Source organism: Chiloscyllium plagiosum, chromosome 7 (assembly GCF_004010195.1).
Source record: "Chiloscyllium plagiosum isolate BGI_BamShark_2017 chromosome 7, ASM401019v2, whole genome shotgun sequence".
Classification (NCBI taxonomy): Eukaryota; Metazoa; Chordata; class Chondrichthyes; order Orectolobiformes; family Hemiscylliidae; genus Chiloscyllium; species Chiloscyllium plagiosum.
In genome coordinates, this window is record NC_057716.1 from 88,239,874 (window position 1) to 88,254,498 (window position 14,625).

General features: G+C 41.0%; 1 protein-coding gene across 4 annotated transcripts in view; it reads left to right on the forward strand.

The window, feature by feature from the left end:
- parp14rs3 (poly(ADP-ribose) polymerase family member 14-related sequence 3) overlaps positions 1-14,625 on the forward strand; it is a 79,135-nt gene that overhangs the window by 28,481 nt on the left and 36,029 nt on the right. For 3 of the 4 annotated variants that reach the window (XM_043694150.1, XM_043694151.1, XM_043694153.1), the window contains 3 exons: positions 3,231-3,279; positions 3,908-4,042; positions 9,651-9,713. In XM_043694150.1, the coding sequence (XP_043550085.1) occupies positions 3,231-3,279; positions 3,908-4,042; positions 9,651-9,713 (247 nt within the window). The remainder of the gene's footprint in view (positions 1-3,230; positions 3,280-3,907; positions 4,043-9,650; positions 9,714-14,625) is intronic. The other variant, XM_043694152.1, reaches the window with a different exon arrangement.

The following is a 14,625-nucleotide window of genomic DNA, read 5'->3' on the forward strand; positions in this document are numbered from 1 at the left end:
GCCCTCTTGACCTGCAATCTTCTTCCCGACCTCTCCGCCCCCATCCCCTCTCCGGCCTATCACCCTCACCCTCACTCACTTCCTTCCACCTATTGTATTCCCAGCACCCCTCCCCCAAATTTCCTTCCCCCTACCTTTTATCTCAGCCCGCTTGGCACACCAGCCTCATTCTTGAAGAAGAGTTTATGCCCGAAACGTCGATTCTCCTGCTCCTCAGATGCTGCCTGGCCTGCTGTGTTTTTCCAGCACCACATTTTTCAATTCTGGTACTCCAGTGTCTGCAGTCTCCACTTTCTCCTAGTTTTAGGAATAACCCATTTAGTCCCTCAGAATTATTCAGCTGTTTAGTGAGATCAGGGCTCCCGTATGGATTTCTGTTTCATGACGCCAGGGACCAGGGACTCAGGCAACTGTCTGTTTGTAGTTTGCATGTTCTCCCCATATCTGCGTGGGTTTTCTCTGGGTGCTCAGATTTCCTTCCACAATCCAAAGATGTGCAGATTAGGTGAATTGGCCATACTAAATTGTCCAAAGTGTTCAGGGATGTGTAGGTTAGGTGCATTAGCCAGGGGTAAAGATAGGATAATAGGGTAGGGGAATGGGTCTGGATGGGTAACTCTTCGCAAGATTGGTGTCGACTTGTTGGGCCAAAGGGCCTGTTTCCACACTGTAGGGATTCCATAATACATAGAATCCCTATAGGGGAAGCACGTAATTTGGCCCATCGAGTCCACACCAACTTTCTGAAGAGCATCTCAACGAGATCCCACACCCCTACATTTCCCATGGCCAATCCACCTAACTTGTACGTCTTTGGACTGTGGGAGGAAACCCACAAAGACATGGGAAGAATGTGCAAACTCCACACAGACAGTTGCCTGAGGCTGGAATGGAACCTGGGGCCCTGTGTTGTGAGGCAGCAGTGCTAACCACTGATCCACCGTGCCATAATCACTGAGCCACCGTGCCACCCATTTGGACCTCACATTCCTTAACAGCCTTTGATGGCAAAATTTATTTGAGATCATATTTAAGTCCACAAATTGAACTTGCATGATTTTTTATGTCGTAGAGTGCTTTGCATTTCTACAATCCTTTGCATGATAAAATATTTCTCAAGAATGGCCTTGCTCTGATAAAACAAAACATTATGTTGTCTCGTTCTGAATTCTCTCAGCAGTGGAGGAGGTTTCTCACACTCTCTATTTGTCTGTCAATTCCATTTAATATCCTAAAAAGCTCAATTAAATGGCTCCTTAACCTTCTGTATTACAGCAAATAACAACTTTGTTTCCATAATCTGTCCTCATCATCAACTTCTCTGAGCCCAAGTAACATTCTGGTAAATGTGTTCTACTTCTAGTGCATCTATATCTTTTCTACCATATAGTGCTTAGAACTTTTAAATTATAATTTATCCGTTCATGGGATGCCAGCATTGCTCACTGGGCCAGCATTTATTGACCATCCCTAATTGTTCAGAGGAGTTAAGAGTCAACCATATTGCTGTGATTTGGAGTCACCTGTACTCCAGACCAAATAAGAATAGCAGATTCAAGTTTCATGTTTGAGTTCAAGCTTCTCCATCTAACGTGATGGAATTCAAACCCAGATTTCCAGAAGCTTAAGGTTGGGGAACAGACTGAAGACTATAATCCAGATGCAGTGACTTCCACCTGGCATTTCAACAAATTGTTTACTCCAACCTGATTTAGTTTAAGTCAGAATTCTACCTGGTAGGATTACTTGTCATCTACTTTTGTCCAACTTTTAGAAACCAGTCAGGACGAACATGCCCAAGTCTCCTCAGCTTGACATGATCTGAACCAATCTTGATTTCTGTATTCAGCTCACTAACTTGCAAAAAAAAGCCCAACGCCACTGGAAAAGCCCTGCCCCTGGAATCAAGGAAATTAACTATTGCCAGAAAAGCTATTGCCACTGGCAAACAGTTGGAAACTGCCCAAGGAGTCTATTAACATAAAAAAAATGAACTTACCTTTTTTTTAGGCTCATCCATCTGCTCTTTGCCCTTCTCAATTCTTGACACAGGCCCACTTGGCATCTTTTTAGAGAGAAGTAAATGAGTCCTAAATACCTCATTTCATCAGAGTATCTAAGAAGAGAAGTAATGGGAGCAGCAGCAGGACACATTCTCCAGTATTCAATTAGACCGTGCTGAACTTGTAAATTAAGTAAATTTGCGTGCTGTATTCCCCCAATTCTTATTTGTCAATTTATCTCATTCATGAATTTGAATTTCCTATTTAGATATTTGCTATTGCTTATTTGATGTTAAAACTTTCATTTAAATCATGCATCCTAAGTCAGAAATGGTCTTTGTTTACATTTAAGCCTGTAGTTTCAGACATAAACACACTATCCATCAAGACAGAGAAAGATAGGTTCTTGATTGGTATGAGGATCAAGAGTGATGGGAGAAGACAGGAGAATGAGGTTGAGAAACATATCTGCCCTGACTCTGAGATAATCTACAGTGATGCTTTCACCTGCAGGAAACTGTCACTTTGTTGCACTATCAGTTTAGGTCTTTGCGCTGCAGTAAATTCACATTTACAGTGTAATTGTTGCATCAGAGTTATAAAGTGTAGCTTTTTCCCAGAAGTGATATATATTTTATGTAAATGCACCCTGACATTTCATTCATCATCAGAAAATAAATACAGCAGCCTCAAACATAAATTAAACAGAAGGCAATTTCTACATGCCAAATGTTCAGAATCGTGACCACCATGAGTGATAGATATTTTCAGATTTAACGAGTAGCATATGAAATTCAGATAATTTGTTATGTCTCCACTCACCCAGAATACAAATTTTATTTAAGCTACTGTGTATAGTAATGATTAGTTAGAGGGTGAGAGTCAAAGAAAGAAACATCATTTGTATAATGGAAAGCACCAAATCTATTTTGTTTGTCTTGTCTGATTTCAACTGAATCAAAATAATTCAAAAATTTGAACAAATAAACATTTCTCACAGTGAGAGTGCAAACCTGATGTAGATACTTTCTCACATCAAGAAGTTGTTTGTTAATGTCAAACAATTTTCAGCCTGTTTTGGAATTCCTGACTTATCAAACAAAATAATTGTATTAGTTTAAATGTAGTAGTGAATTTGCTCAATGTTATAGAGTAGGTTGTTTTAAAGGTTTCAGTTTTCTTAATAAATTAACCAATTTTATCTCTTTTCAAATTTTAACGTTTCAGGGCACAGCACAGATGACTATGAACCCACAAGGTAGTATCACTACACAAGGTAACAGTTACTCCCATTGTTACCAATTAAAAGGTCTTCCTTGTTCTTACAGCAAATCTGTACTTAACCTCAGCTAATTCAATAAAGAAGTAAAATGTAAACTTGGTACTCAACAGTTTCATAAATGATTTTCATTTAAATAGGTAGGTGGATATGCTCACTGACAGCTGAGCTGCATATATTTTTACATATCATATTTCATTCTTAAGTTCCTTCCACAACAATGGACATGTGCTAGTCACCAGGAGAGGAACACTGCAGAACATTTTCAAAGTGCATTTTTTCACAAGATTGTTATAAAGTGCATTCACTTTTGCAAGTAACTAAAGTACACAATAGTTCCAACTCCAAATTCCACGACCATGCTTTAACACAATACTGGTAATGTATAAACAATAATTTGTGATTAATGTAGATGTAAAATAACCAGCAGTTTTGATGTTAAGTATGTCATCTAGATAAAGCATGAAAAATTATTGTGCCATCTTTCTTTGGTGCATGGCACCATTTTGAAAGTTGGACAAGTGTTTAATAGACTATGTTTCATTGTAGGTTATGATATTTGTTGCACATGAACTGACAGTATTTATGATACTGAGTAAAAGCAAATCTCTTTGATACTCTCCAGGTAAAAGGGGTGGTCTATTGCCTACACAGCTGAAAATCCACAATGTTTTTGTGGAAGTGAAGAAAGGAGACATAACCAATGAGAGTGTGAAAGCAATAGTGAATTCTACAAATACAACATTAGATCTCAATTCTGGTAAGTACATATCCATTTGTATTTTATGCCTTAGGTCTTAGAGTCATAGAGATGTACAGCATGGAAACAGACCCTTCGGTCCAACTCATCAATGCCCACCAGATATCCCAACCTAATCTCGTCCCATTTGCCGAACTTGGCCCATATCCCTCTGAACTCTTCCTATTCATATACCCATCTAGATGCCTTGTAAATATTGTGATTGCATCAGCCTCCACCACTTTCTCTGGCAGCTCATTCCATACATACACCACCATCTGCATGAAAAAGTTGCCCCTTAGGTCCCTTTTATATCTTTCCTCTCTCACCCAAAACCTATGGCCTCCAGTTCTGGACTCCCTGACCCCAGGGAAAAGACCTTATCTATTTACTCTATCCATGCCCCTGATAATTATATAAACCTCTATAAGGTCACCCCTCAGCCTCCGATGCTCCAGGGAAAGCAGCCCCAGCCTATTCAGCCTCTCCCTGCAGCTCACTCCTCCAATCCTGACAACCCCCTTTCATGTTTCACAATATCCTCCCAATAGGAGGGAGACCAGAATTGCACAAAAATATTCCAAAAGTGTCTTAACTAATATCCTGTGCAGCTGCAACATGACCTCTCAAACCCTATACGCAATGCTCTATCCAATAAAGGAACACTTACCAAACACCTTCTTCACTATCCTATCTACTTGCAACTCCATTTTCAAGGAGCTATGAACCTGCACTCCAAGGTCTCTTTGTTCAGCAACACTCTCTCTGACCTTACCATTAAGTGTATAAGTCCTGCTCTGATTTGCCTTTCCAAAATGTAGCACCTCACATTAATCTAAATTAAACTCCATCTGCCACTCTTCAGCCCATTAGTCCATCTGATCAAGATCCCATTGTATTCTGATGTAACCTTCTTCGCTGTCCACTACACCTCCAATTTTGGTGTAATCTGCAAACTTACTGACTATACCACCTATGTTCACATCCATATCATTGATATAAATGACAAAAAGCAGTGGACCCAGCACTGATTCTTCTGGCACACCACTGGTCAGAGGGCTCCAGTCTGAAAAGCAACCCTCCACCACCACCCTCTGTCGTCTAACTGTGAGCCAGTTCTGTTAGATTAGCATTTTGTAAAATCTTTGAACTTGTCAAACAAGTTTTAAATCTGTAAATAAAATAGATCAGGTGAGTTATTTTTCGTTCAGGAATGCCCAAGCATATATGAAACTGAAAGCTTCCATGAAGGTGTGGTCTCCTCTACATTGGGGAGACAGGACACCTTCTTGCAGCTCTTTTCAGAGAACATCTCTGGAACACCCGCACCCACCAACCTCACCACCCCGTGGTTGAACATTTCAACTCCCACTCCACCAAGGACATAGAAGTCCTAGGCCTCATTAACCACCAAACTGTTACCACCCAATGCCAGGAGGAGGAACACTTCATATTCCGCCTTGGGACCCTGCAACCATATGGGATAAATGTGGGTTTCAACAGCTTCCTCATTTCCCCTCCTCCACATTATCTAGTCCTAAGCCTCCAACTCGGCACCACCCTCCAGACCTGTCCATCACTGCCCCCTCTGACCTATCACCTTCTCCCTCACCTTCATCCACCTATCACTTTCCCAGCTACCTCTCCCCAATCACAAACCCCTCCCACTTATTCATCAGCCTCAACCCACAAGCCTCATTCCTGCTCCTCAGATGCTGCCTGACCTGCTGCGCTTTTCCAGCACCACGCTCTCAACAGCTTCCATGAACAGTTTGGTTTCATGAATGAATAGAAAGAATTTAGAGGAATATGTGCCAAGTGCTGGCAAATAGGACTGGGTCAGCTTGGGATGTCTGGTTGGCGTGGATGAGTTGGACCGAAGCGTCCGTTTCTGCCCAATGACTCTATGACTCAATAAATCAAATTAAATCTGCATCCGCAGCCAATTTTGGATTTATCAGCACCTTTTTTTAAAATTCATTTTGTGGGATGTGGGCATCGCTGACTGGCCAGCATTTTTTGCCCATCCCTAGCTGCCCTTGAGAAGATGCTGGTGAGCTGCCTTCATGAACCGCTGCAGTTCACATGCTGTGGGTTGATCCACAATGATATTAGGGAAGAAATTCCAGGACTTTGACTAGCGACAGTGAAGGAATAGCGATATATATCTAAGTCCAGATGGTGAGTGTATTGGAAGTGAACTTCAAGCTTGTGGCTTTCCCCTATATCTGCTGCCCTTGTCTTTCTCAATGGAAGTGGTCAGGGGTTTGAAAGTGCTGTCTGAGGATCTTTGGTGAATTCCCGCAGTGCATCTTCTAGATAGAACACACTACTTCTACTGAGTGTTGGTAGTGGAGGGAATGGATGCTCGAGTTTGCAGTGCCAGTCAAGTGGGCTGCTTTGCCCTTGATGTTATCAGGACTTTGAGTGTTGTTGGGGCTACAGTCATCCAGGCAAGTGGGGAGTATTCCATCACACTTCTGACTTGTACCTTGTAGATGATGGACAGGCTTTGAGGAGTCAGGAGATGAGTTACTCACCACACATTTCTAGCTTCTGACCTGATCTTGTAGCCACTGCATTTACGTGGTGAGTCCAGCTGAGTTTCTGATCCCAGAATGTTGATAGTGGGGGATTCAGTGATGGTAACACCATTGAATATCAAAGTGGTTAGATTGTCTTCTATTGGTGATGGTCATAGCCTGGCATTTGTTTGGCATGAATGTTACTTGCCACTTGTCAGCCTAAGTCTGGATATTGTCCAGATCTTGTTACATTTGGACATGGACTGCTTCAATATGAGATGTCACGAATGGTGCTGAACATTGTGCAATCCTCAGCGAACATTCCACTTCTGACCTTATGATGGATGGAAGGTCATTAATGAAGCAGCTGAAAATGGTTAGGCCTAAGACACTACCCTGGAGAACTCCTGCAGAGATATCCTGAAGCTGAGATGACTGACCTCCAATAACCATGACCATCTTCCTACCTGTCAGGTATGACGCTAACCACCAAAAAGCTTGCCTCCTGATACCCATTGCTTCCAATTTTGCTAGGGCTCCTTAATGTCACACTTGGTCGAATGTCACCTTGATGTCATGGGCTGTCACTCTCACCTCACCTCTGGAATTCAGCTTTTTTGTCCATGTTTGAACCAAGGTTGTAATGAGGTCAGGAGCTGAGTGGCCCTGGCAGAACACAAATTGGGTGTCACTGAGCAGGTGCTACTTAATAGCACTGTTGGTGTAACCTTCCATCAGTTTACTGATGATCAACAGTAGACTGATGGAGTGGTAATTGGCTGGGTTAGATTTATCCTGCTTTTTATGTTAGAGCATACTTGGGCAATTTTCCACAGTGTCAGGTAGATGTCAGTGTTGTAACTGTACTGGAACAGTTTGTCTAAGGGCACACAAAGTTCTGGAGCATAAGTCTTCAGTACTATTGCTGGGAAGATGTCAGAGCCCAGAGCCTTTGCAGTATCCAGTGCCTCCAACCATTCCTTGATACCACATGGAGTGAATCAAATTGGCTGAAGACTGATATCTGCGAGGGATCACTGGAAGAGGCCAAGATGGATCATCCACCTGGCACTTGTGACTGAAGATTGCTGCGAAAGCTTCAGCCTTATCTTTTGCATTGATGTGCTGAGCTCTTCCATCATTGAGGATGGGGATATTTGTGAGACCCCTTCCTCCAGTGAGTTGTTTAATCATTCACCACCATTCAAGGATGGATGGGGAAGGACTGCAGAGCTTAGATCTGATCCGTTAGTTGTGGGATCGCTTGGCTTTGTCTATCACTTGCTGATTATGCTGTTTGGCATGCAGGTAGTCCTGTATGTTTGCTTCACCAGGTTGACACCTTTCCTTCAGGTGTGCCTGATGCTGCTCCAAGGATACTCTCTTGGGCTCTCCATCGAACCAGAGTTGATCCCCTGGCTCGATGGTAATGGTTGAGTGGTGAATATACCAGAGATGGAAATGTGTTGCTGGAAAAGCGCAGCAGGTCAGGCAGCATCTAGGGAACAGGAGAATCGACGTTCCTGAAGAAGGGCTAATGCCCGAAACGTCGATTCTCCTGTTCCCTAGATGCTGCCTGACCTGCTGCACTTTTTCAGCAACACATTTCCATCTCTGATCTCCAGCATCTGCAGACCTCACTTTCTCCTGGTGAATATACCAGGCCATGAGGTTACAGATTGTGCTGGAGTACAATTCTGTTGCTGTTGATGGCCCACGGTGCCCCATGGCTGCCCAGTCTTGAGTTGCTAGATCGGTTAGAAGTCTGTTGCATTTAGCATGGTGATAGTGACACACAACACCATGGAGATTATTCTCAATGTGAAAGTGAGACTTGGTTTCTATGAGAACTGTGCGGTTGTCGATCTTATCGATATAGTCATGGACAGATGCATCTCCAGCTGGTAGATCGGTAAGGATGAGGTCATGTATATTTTACCCTCTTGTTGGTTCCCGCAGCACCTGCTGTAGACACAGAGTAGCAGATATGTCCTTTCGGACCCAATCAGCTTGATCAGTAGTACTGCTGCTGAGCTACTCTTGGTGGTGGACGTTGAAACTCAGAGTACATTTTATGCCTTTGTCATCCTCAGTGCTTTCTCCAAATGTTGTTCAACATGGAAGAGTATTGACTTATCAACTGAGGGAGGATGGTACATGGATTCTGGATTAATAGTCTCTGGATTAATAGTCGATCAATAATACCACTTAGCCATCGCCTTCCCATATTTATATTTTAGAATTACAACTTTAAAATGTCAACAGTACTTCAGGGTTGTGACTTGTAGACAGCAATGTGTTTTTTGGTTGCAAGAAAATGAATTGATAATAATTTCTTTACCCATTTTCAGATGTCCCCTTGTCAGTGCTTAATGGGAAAAATAGGATTATTTCAGTAGAACTTGTGGTTGTCTGCATGAAACTTAATAATGATGGCAATTGCTATTTTGAGGTAAAGGGAATGTCCTTTTGCTGGTATATATTAATGGGCTTAATTTGTCAATTATTGCCACTGCACTTATGAAAAATGAAAGGACTTAGAAATTAAGTAGAGAGAGGAGGGTTTACTAACAGTACATGTTACTTAAGTCAAATATAGTAAAATTCATCAACAGAACAATAGGCAATGTTTTGAATGGAGTTGTTTGAAAATAATCCCTGGCTATTTATTACCTCTACTTTTGCCTTTAAATGTGATGATAAGCCACATCCATTATTGCCTTATCTAACATATTTCCTCCTTATCTCGGGACATATCAAGTGTTCCTAAGGATACCACTACAAACTGGATAATAAGAGATATCTTTTGCAGATGGCCTTTTCTATTCTCTATTTCTTGCTTTGAGAAAGTTCCTACATGTGGGGAAAATCCTAGCTTCCATTCTGATGGTTTAAGCTGAAAGTAGAAATTTAGTGGGGCTTTCAACTTAAACCATTTCACTTTCTGTAAATTGCTTTCATTTCTTTGCTTTAACAATGTGTTAAATTGGTGCAAAAGTGAAAAGGCTGCATGCCCTGAGGATTGACATGGGTGGGCAGAAATCTTGTCCAAATTAAAAATGACCTTGATCTCCACAACATTACTGTGTTTGTTTTTGTTTTAGGTGTCTCTGGGGCAATACTTGCAAAAGCTGGCAGTACTGTTGTAGATGAATGTAAGAAACTGGGTAAGTTACAAATATATATGTATGTGTGTTTTATATATAATATAGAACAAAATGTACGATACTTTTAAAAAATCATCTGTGTGCTAGAGAATTGATTATTTTCAAATTAGTGATGATCTTCAAGAATCATAAATCATACTTATATGGAGACTGACAGAGAAATATGCTTCTTTCAGTAATATTGATCACGCAGACATAACAACATGGTTTGAGCGCTCAGAATAGATAAGATTGGTCATTTTCTGGGTCAGTAGATAAAGGTAAAGTGGATAAAGTTTAAGGTCAGTAGATAAACAACTTGAAAGATATTGCATCTTTGGCTTCTACAACCACTGCAGTGTGTTATTGAGTAATGAACACACAAAAACATAAGGATACAGGTTAGGAGCAGGAGTCGGCTACTGGCCACTTGAGCCTACTTCCCCATTTAATAAGGTCACAGGTCATTTGATTACCTCATTGTCCACCTACCCTGATAACCTTTCACCCCTGACTAAGCCAGCATCGACACAGAGAGAAAAGAAACCAAGGTTAATTTTTCAGAACTTGGAATGTTAACCAACTCTACACAAATGTTGTCTGACTTCTTAAGTGCTTTCAACACCTTGCAATTTCATTTGCTACCTAGCTTTCAATTTTAAGCTTGAGAACTACCATATATCTTATTACAATTCTGACTTTTTCATGCCCCCCAACAAAAATAATCAGCTTCCATTATCAGGTTTAAGTTTCCTCTGAACTGAAGCACGAGTTGATCTGAGGTAGCATTATCCAATACAATAAGAAACCCATTTCTTACCTCTAGTTCACAGTTAGATTTTCTCAATGTATTCATGTAATTTCAAAATATTATTAACATAATTCTACCGCACACTTTCAGACCAAATTAGAACATAGAGGCAGCTTTATCATAAATAGTGTCACTTACCGAAACAAGCTTTAAGATTGGATAACAGAACATCAAGGATGTCAACCACTTCCCCTACCTAGGAGGCAATATCTCCCAGGAAGATGATTCAAGGATTAACAACTACCAGCTCCAAATATTGTGAGCATCCAACATGTCAACATAACATGGAATTGTGACTCTACTTGCTAATAGAGATTCTGATCACAGTCTATGCCACTGAGATATGCAGGAGGATAGGAAAGATATTGTGTAAGTTGTGTGTCTTTTACCTGCAATACCTACATTAGATGCATCCAATGGAGAGAGAGAATCAATAATGCAGCAGTGCTACACAGCAATCGTCAGAGTTGCTTGTGGGAACAGAATGCCAGAGAGAAGGCTAAAAATGGCAGCATATGTATTTCCCTCCAGGCTGTAAGGCCAGCCAGAATGGCAGATGGGAGGAGCCAATGGCCTACTGGTATTATCGCTAGACTAGAAATTCAGAAATTCAGCTAATGTTCTGGAGACCCTAATTTGAATCCTTGTGCGGCAGATGGTGGAATTTGATTTCAGTTTTAAAAAATCTGGAGTTAAGAATCTGATGACCATGAAATCATTGTTGATTGTCAAAAAATCCCATCTGGCTCACTAATGTCCTTCAGGGATGAAAATCTGCCATCCTCTGACCTTCGTGTGACTCAGACCCACAGCAATGACTCTCAGTTGCCTTCTGACATGCCTTAACAAGCCATTCAGTTCAAGAGAGCTAGGGAAGGGCAATAATTGCTGGCCAACTTGTGATGCCCACATTTCATGAGTGAATAAACACAAAATTAGAATGGACACAAGGTGGTAGAGGAAGAAGATTTGGCTAAAGTCAATCTGATAAAGTACATTTAGAGATGACCTTCAAGAACAGGGTGCCATTTGTGCTGGGGAGAGAGATTAAGGCGGTTGATGGCAAGTGTATTGAGTATTGCTGCTCATTGTCCTCCATGAGATGAGAGGAACCAAATCAAAATCTCAGTGGAGGTGTGTTCACATGGCGAGCAGTTTTAAACCAGATAATAAAAGGGCTAAATAGACAAGCAACAAGATTTTGAAAGCAATATTTTTACAGATCTTTCAAACAACTTTAATAGGAAGGGAGTTCTTTTTATGAAACAGCTTCCCTATCCAGGTAAAAACAATAACTGCAGATGCTAGAAACCAGATTCTGGTTCCGTGGTGCTGGAAGAGCACAGCAATTCAGGCAGCATCCATCGACGTTTCGGGCAAAAGCTGTTGGATGCTGCCTGAATTGCTGTGCTCTTCCAGCGCCACTGATCCAGCTTTCCTATCCAGTCCAGTTACTGTCTTTTTTGGAATCACATATACATTCTGATTGATGAAGTCACTTGCTGTTTTTGCCAACACAAGAATAGTACCTTGGGATATACTGGGATATAAGATGTGTTACATAAATGTAAGTTTTGCACCAGTTTGAACACGCATTAATGTTTCATTACTTTTATTCTTTTACTAATTTGAATTGTGAGTTGGAAGTGACTCGTGGGTTTGGGATAGTTGAAAAGAAAAGACTGAACAAGATTAATTTGTTTTTGAGGTCAGATTGGAGGCTATTGGCAGGCTGATTCCTGATTTAAATGGTTCTAACAGACACTGTGACTCCAAGGCAGAACTTGTTTAAAGAAGCTGGGTATTAATGAGGTCAGTACTTGGAATTGGTTCTGTGATGAAGCTGTTCCTTTAACAAGGTTGTGTTGTCTTTGATTTTTTTCAAAGAGGTCGTAAAAGACACAGACTCTGAAAAGTCTAAGTTTAAGGGCTTCAGGGCCAGTTTGATTATCGCTAGTAGATACTGCCTCAGGCAACAGGCTTTCAAATGTTTGGGAAAAACACTTACATAATGAAAGTGAGTGGCCAATTCTCCCACTTCTGGTTTGTTTTTCTTTAGCTGGACCCAAAGAAGCTGGTACAGGCTGGTACTCTTGTTGCTTATATTTTGTTCTACAAATCTGGACGACACAAGTTTCTGTGCAACAGTAGAAGCTTTATTACCGCACAGCCACTGAGAGATTCTCAATGTCCCCAAAAGTAGCCGTGTGTCTACTTGTGGTGACACTGCTTCACGAGTTTCTGCTCTGCACATAAAGACAGTATTTTTTATCGGAATTAAACAAAAGGTCTATAAGTCACATGTTCAATTGTCATTACATTGTTTAAGACAGGTAATTTTTATTTTACAATGTCCAGTGATTGTTGATGTTCTATGGTAACGAGTGGATGGATTACAGAGACTGGTTATCGTAATTCTTCATCAACGTATGTTGATGGGAAGAGATTAAAGTAGAAGGGTTTTGCTTGTTCTCACTGGGGGATTCACATACCTATCTTAATAGGGAGACGAAGCAAGATAATGGGAGCTGGAGGCAGTTAATAGGGTTATTGTCAAGGCTATCAGTCTTGTCCGGGGAGGACAAATACCTTTGCCTGAGTCTGCAAGTGGAATCCACATGTATGGCTCTTGAGGATTCAGTTCTCTGAGAGTTGGCCACCTCCCCAACTGGGATATCCCATCTTATTTTATAAGAGGTCAGGCACTTGATACTGCAGTGAGTCCTCTTAGCAATGGAATGTTTAACCCTTGAGTCCGTAGTCTGCCATGTAAAACAAGTAAAAGATGGAACTGATCCCTTTGTGGCTTTCTGACTTCTTCATTCTCTCTCTGACTTCTCTCCTGTAAGACTCTGTGTTTGATTTTTCCTTTTGTGTCAAGTAGTGTTCATGGGGATTGTTGCAAATATTTCAAACAGTATCATTAAGTTGGTATAGGCTGTTTGGTTTTCAGATAGGTTAAATTATTCAGTTTTCTGTTCTCTTTTCCTTGTGTTTCATTTGGTAATCTTGGAAATAAAACCTGTTTTAGAATATAGAACATAGAACAATACAGCACAGAACAGGATCTTTGGCTCTTGATGTTGTACTGACCTTTTATTCTACTCTAAGATCAGACTAATCTACATACCCTTCATTGTACTAACTTCCATGTGCCTTTCCAAGAGTCGCTCAAATGTCTCTAATGTATCTGACGTTACTACCACTGCTGACAGTGCATTCCATGCACCAACCTCTCTAAATAAAGAACTTACCTCTGACACCTCCCGTAAACCTTCCTCTAGTTTCCTTAAAATTATGTCCCCTTGTGGTTTGACCAACTGTCTGAATAGCCACCGTACACGCTTAAAACAACTAGTAAAGTTAGGTCTGGGCTACTTTCTTGAAATGTGTTGAGGGGATCTGGCCTGGTCCATTACAGTTCTGGCAAGTCTGAAATACACCTGCTCGCAGTTTTTGAATTGAGTCCTTGTGAAAAGTCAATCAAGTCTATCAGAGTGGAGCCAGAATTAAAATTGTTTTTTTTGTATTGTGTTTTCTGGGAGATGATTCTGCTGAAATAGCATGAAGATTTGAAAGCTTCCTGTGCAATCTGATATACCAGCTTCTGGAAGCCCAAAGAGTCCAAAGCCCAGAATATACTCCTACTTCCTTCATACTCTTCTAAGGATTCAATAGATCTATCCTGTCTATATGCTTCCTTCTTTTTCTTAACCAAATCCTCAATTTCTTTAGTCATCCAGCATTCCCTATACCTACCAGCCTTCCCTTTCACCCTGACAGGAATATACTTTCTCTGGATTCTCGTTATCTCATTTCTGAAGGCTTCCCATTTTCTAGCCGCCCCTTTCTCTGCGAACATCTGCCCCAATCAGCTTTCGAAAGTTCTTGCCTAATACCGTCAAAATTGGCCTTTCTCCAATTTAGAACTTCAACTTTTAGATCTGGTCTATCCTTTCCATCATTATTTTAAATCTAATAGAATTTTGGTTGCTGGCCCCAAAGTGCTCCCCCACTGACACCTCAGTCACCTGCCCTGCCTTATTACCCAAGAGTAGGTCAAGTTTTGCACCTTCTCTAGTAGTTACATCCACATACTGAATCAGAAAATTGTCTTGTACA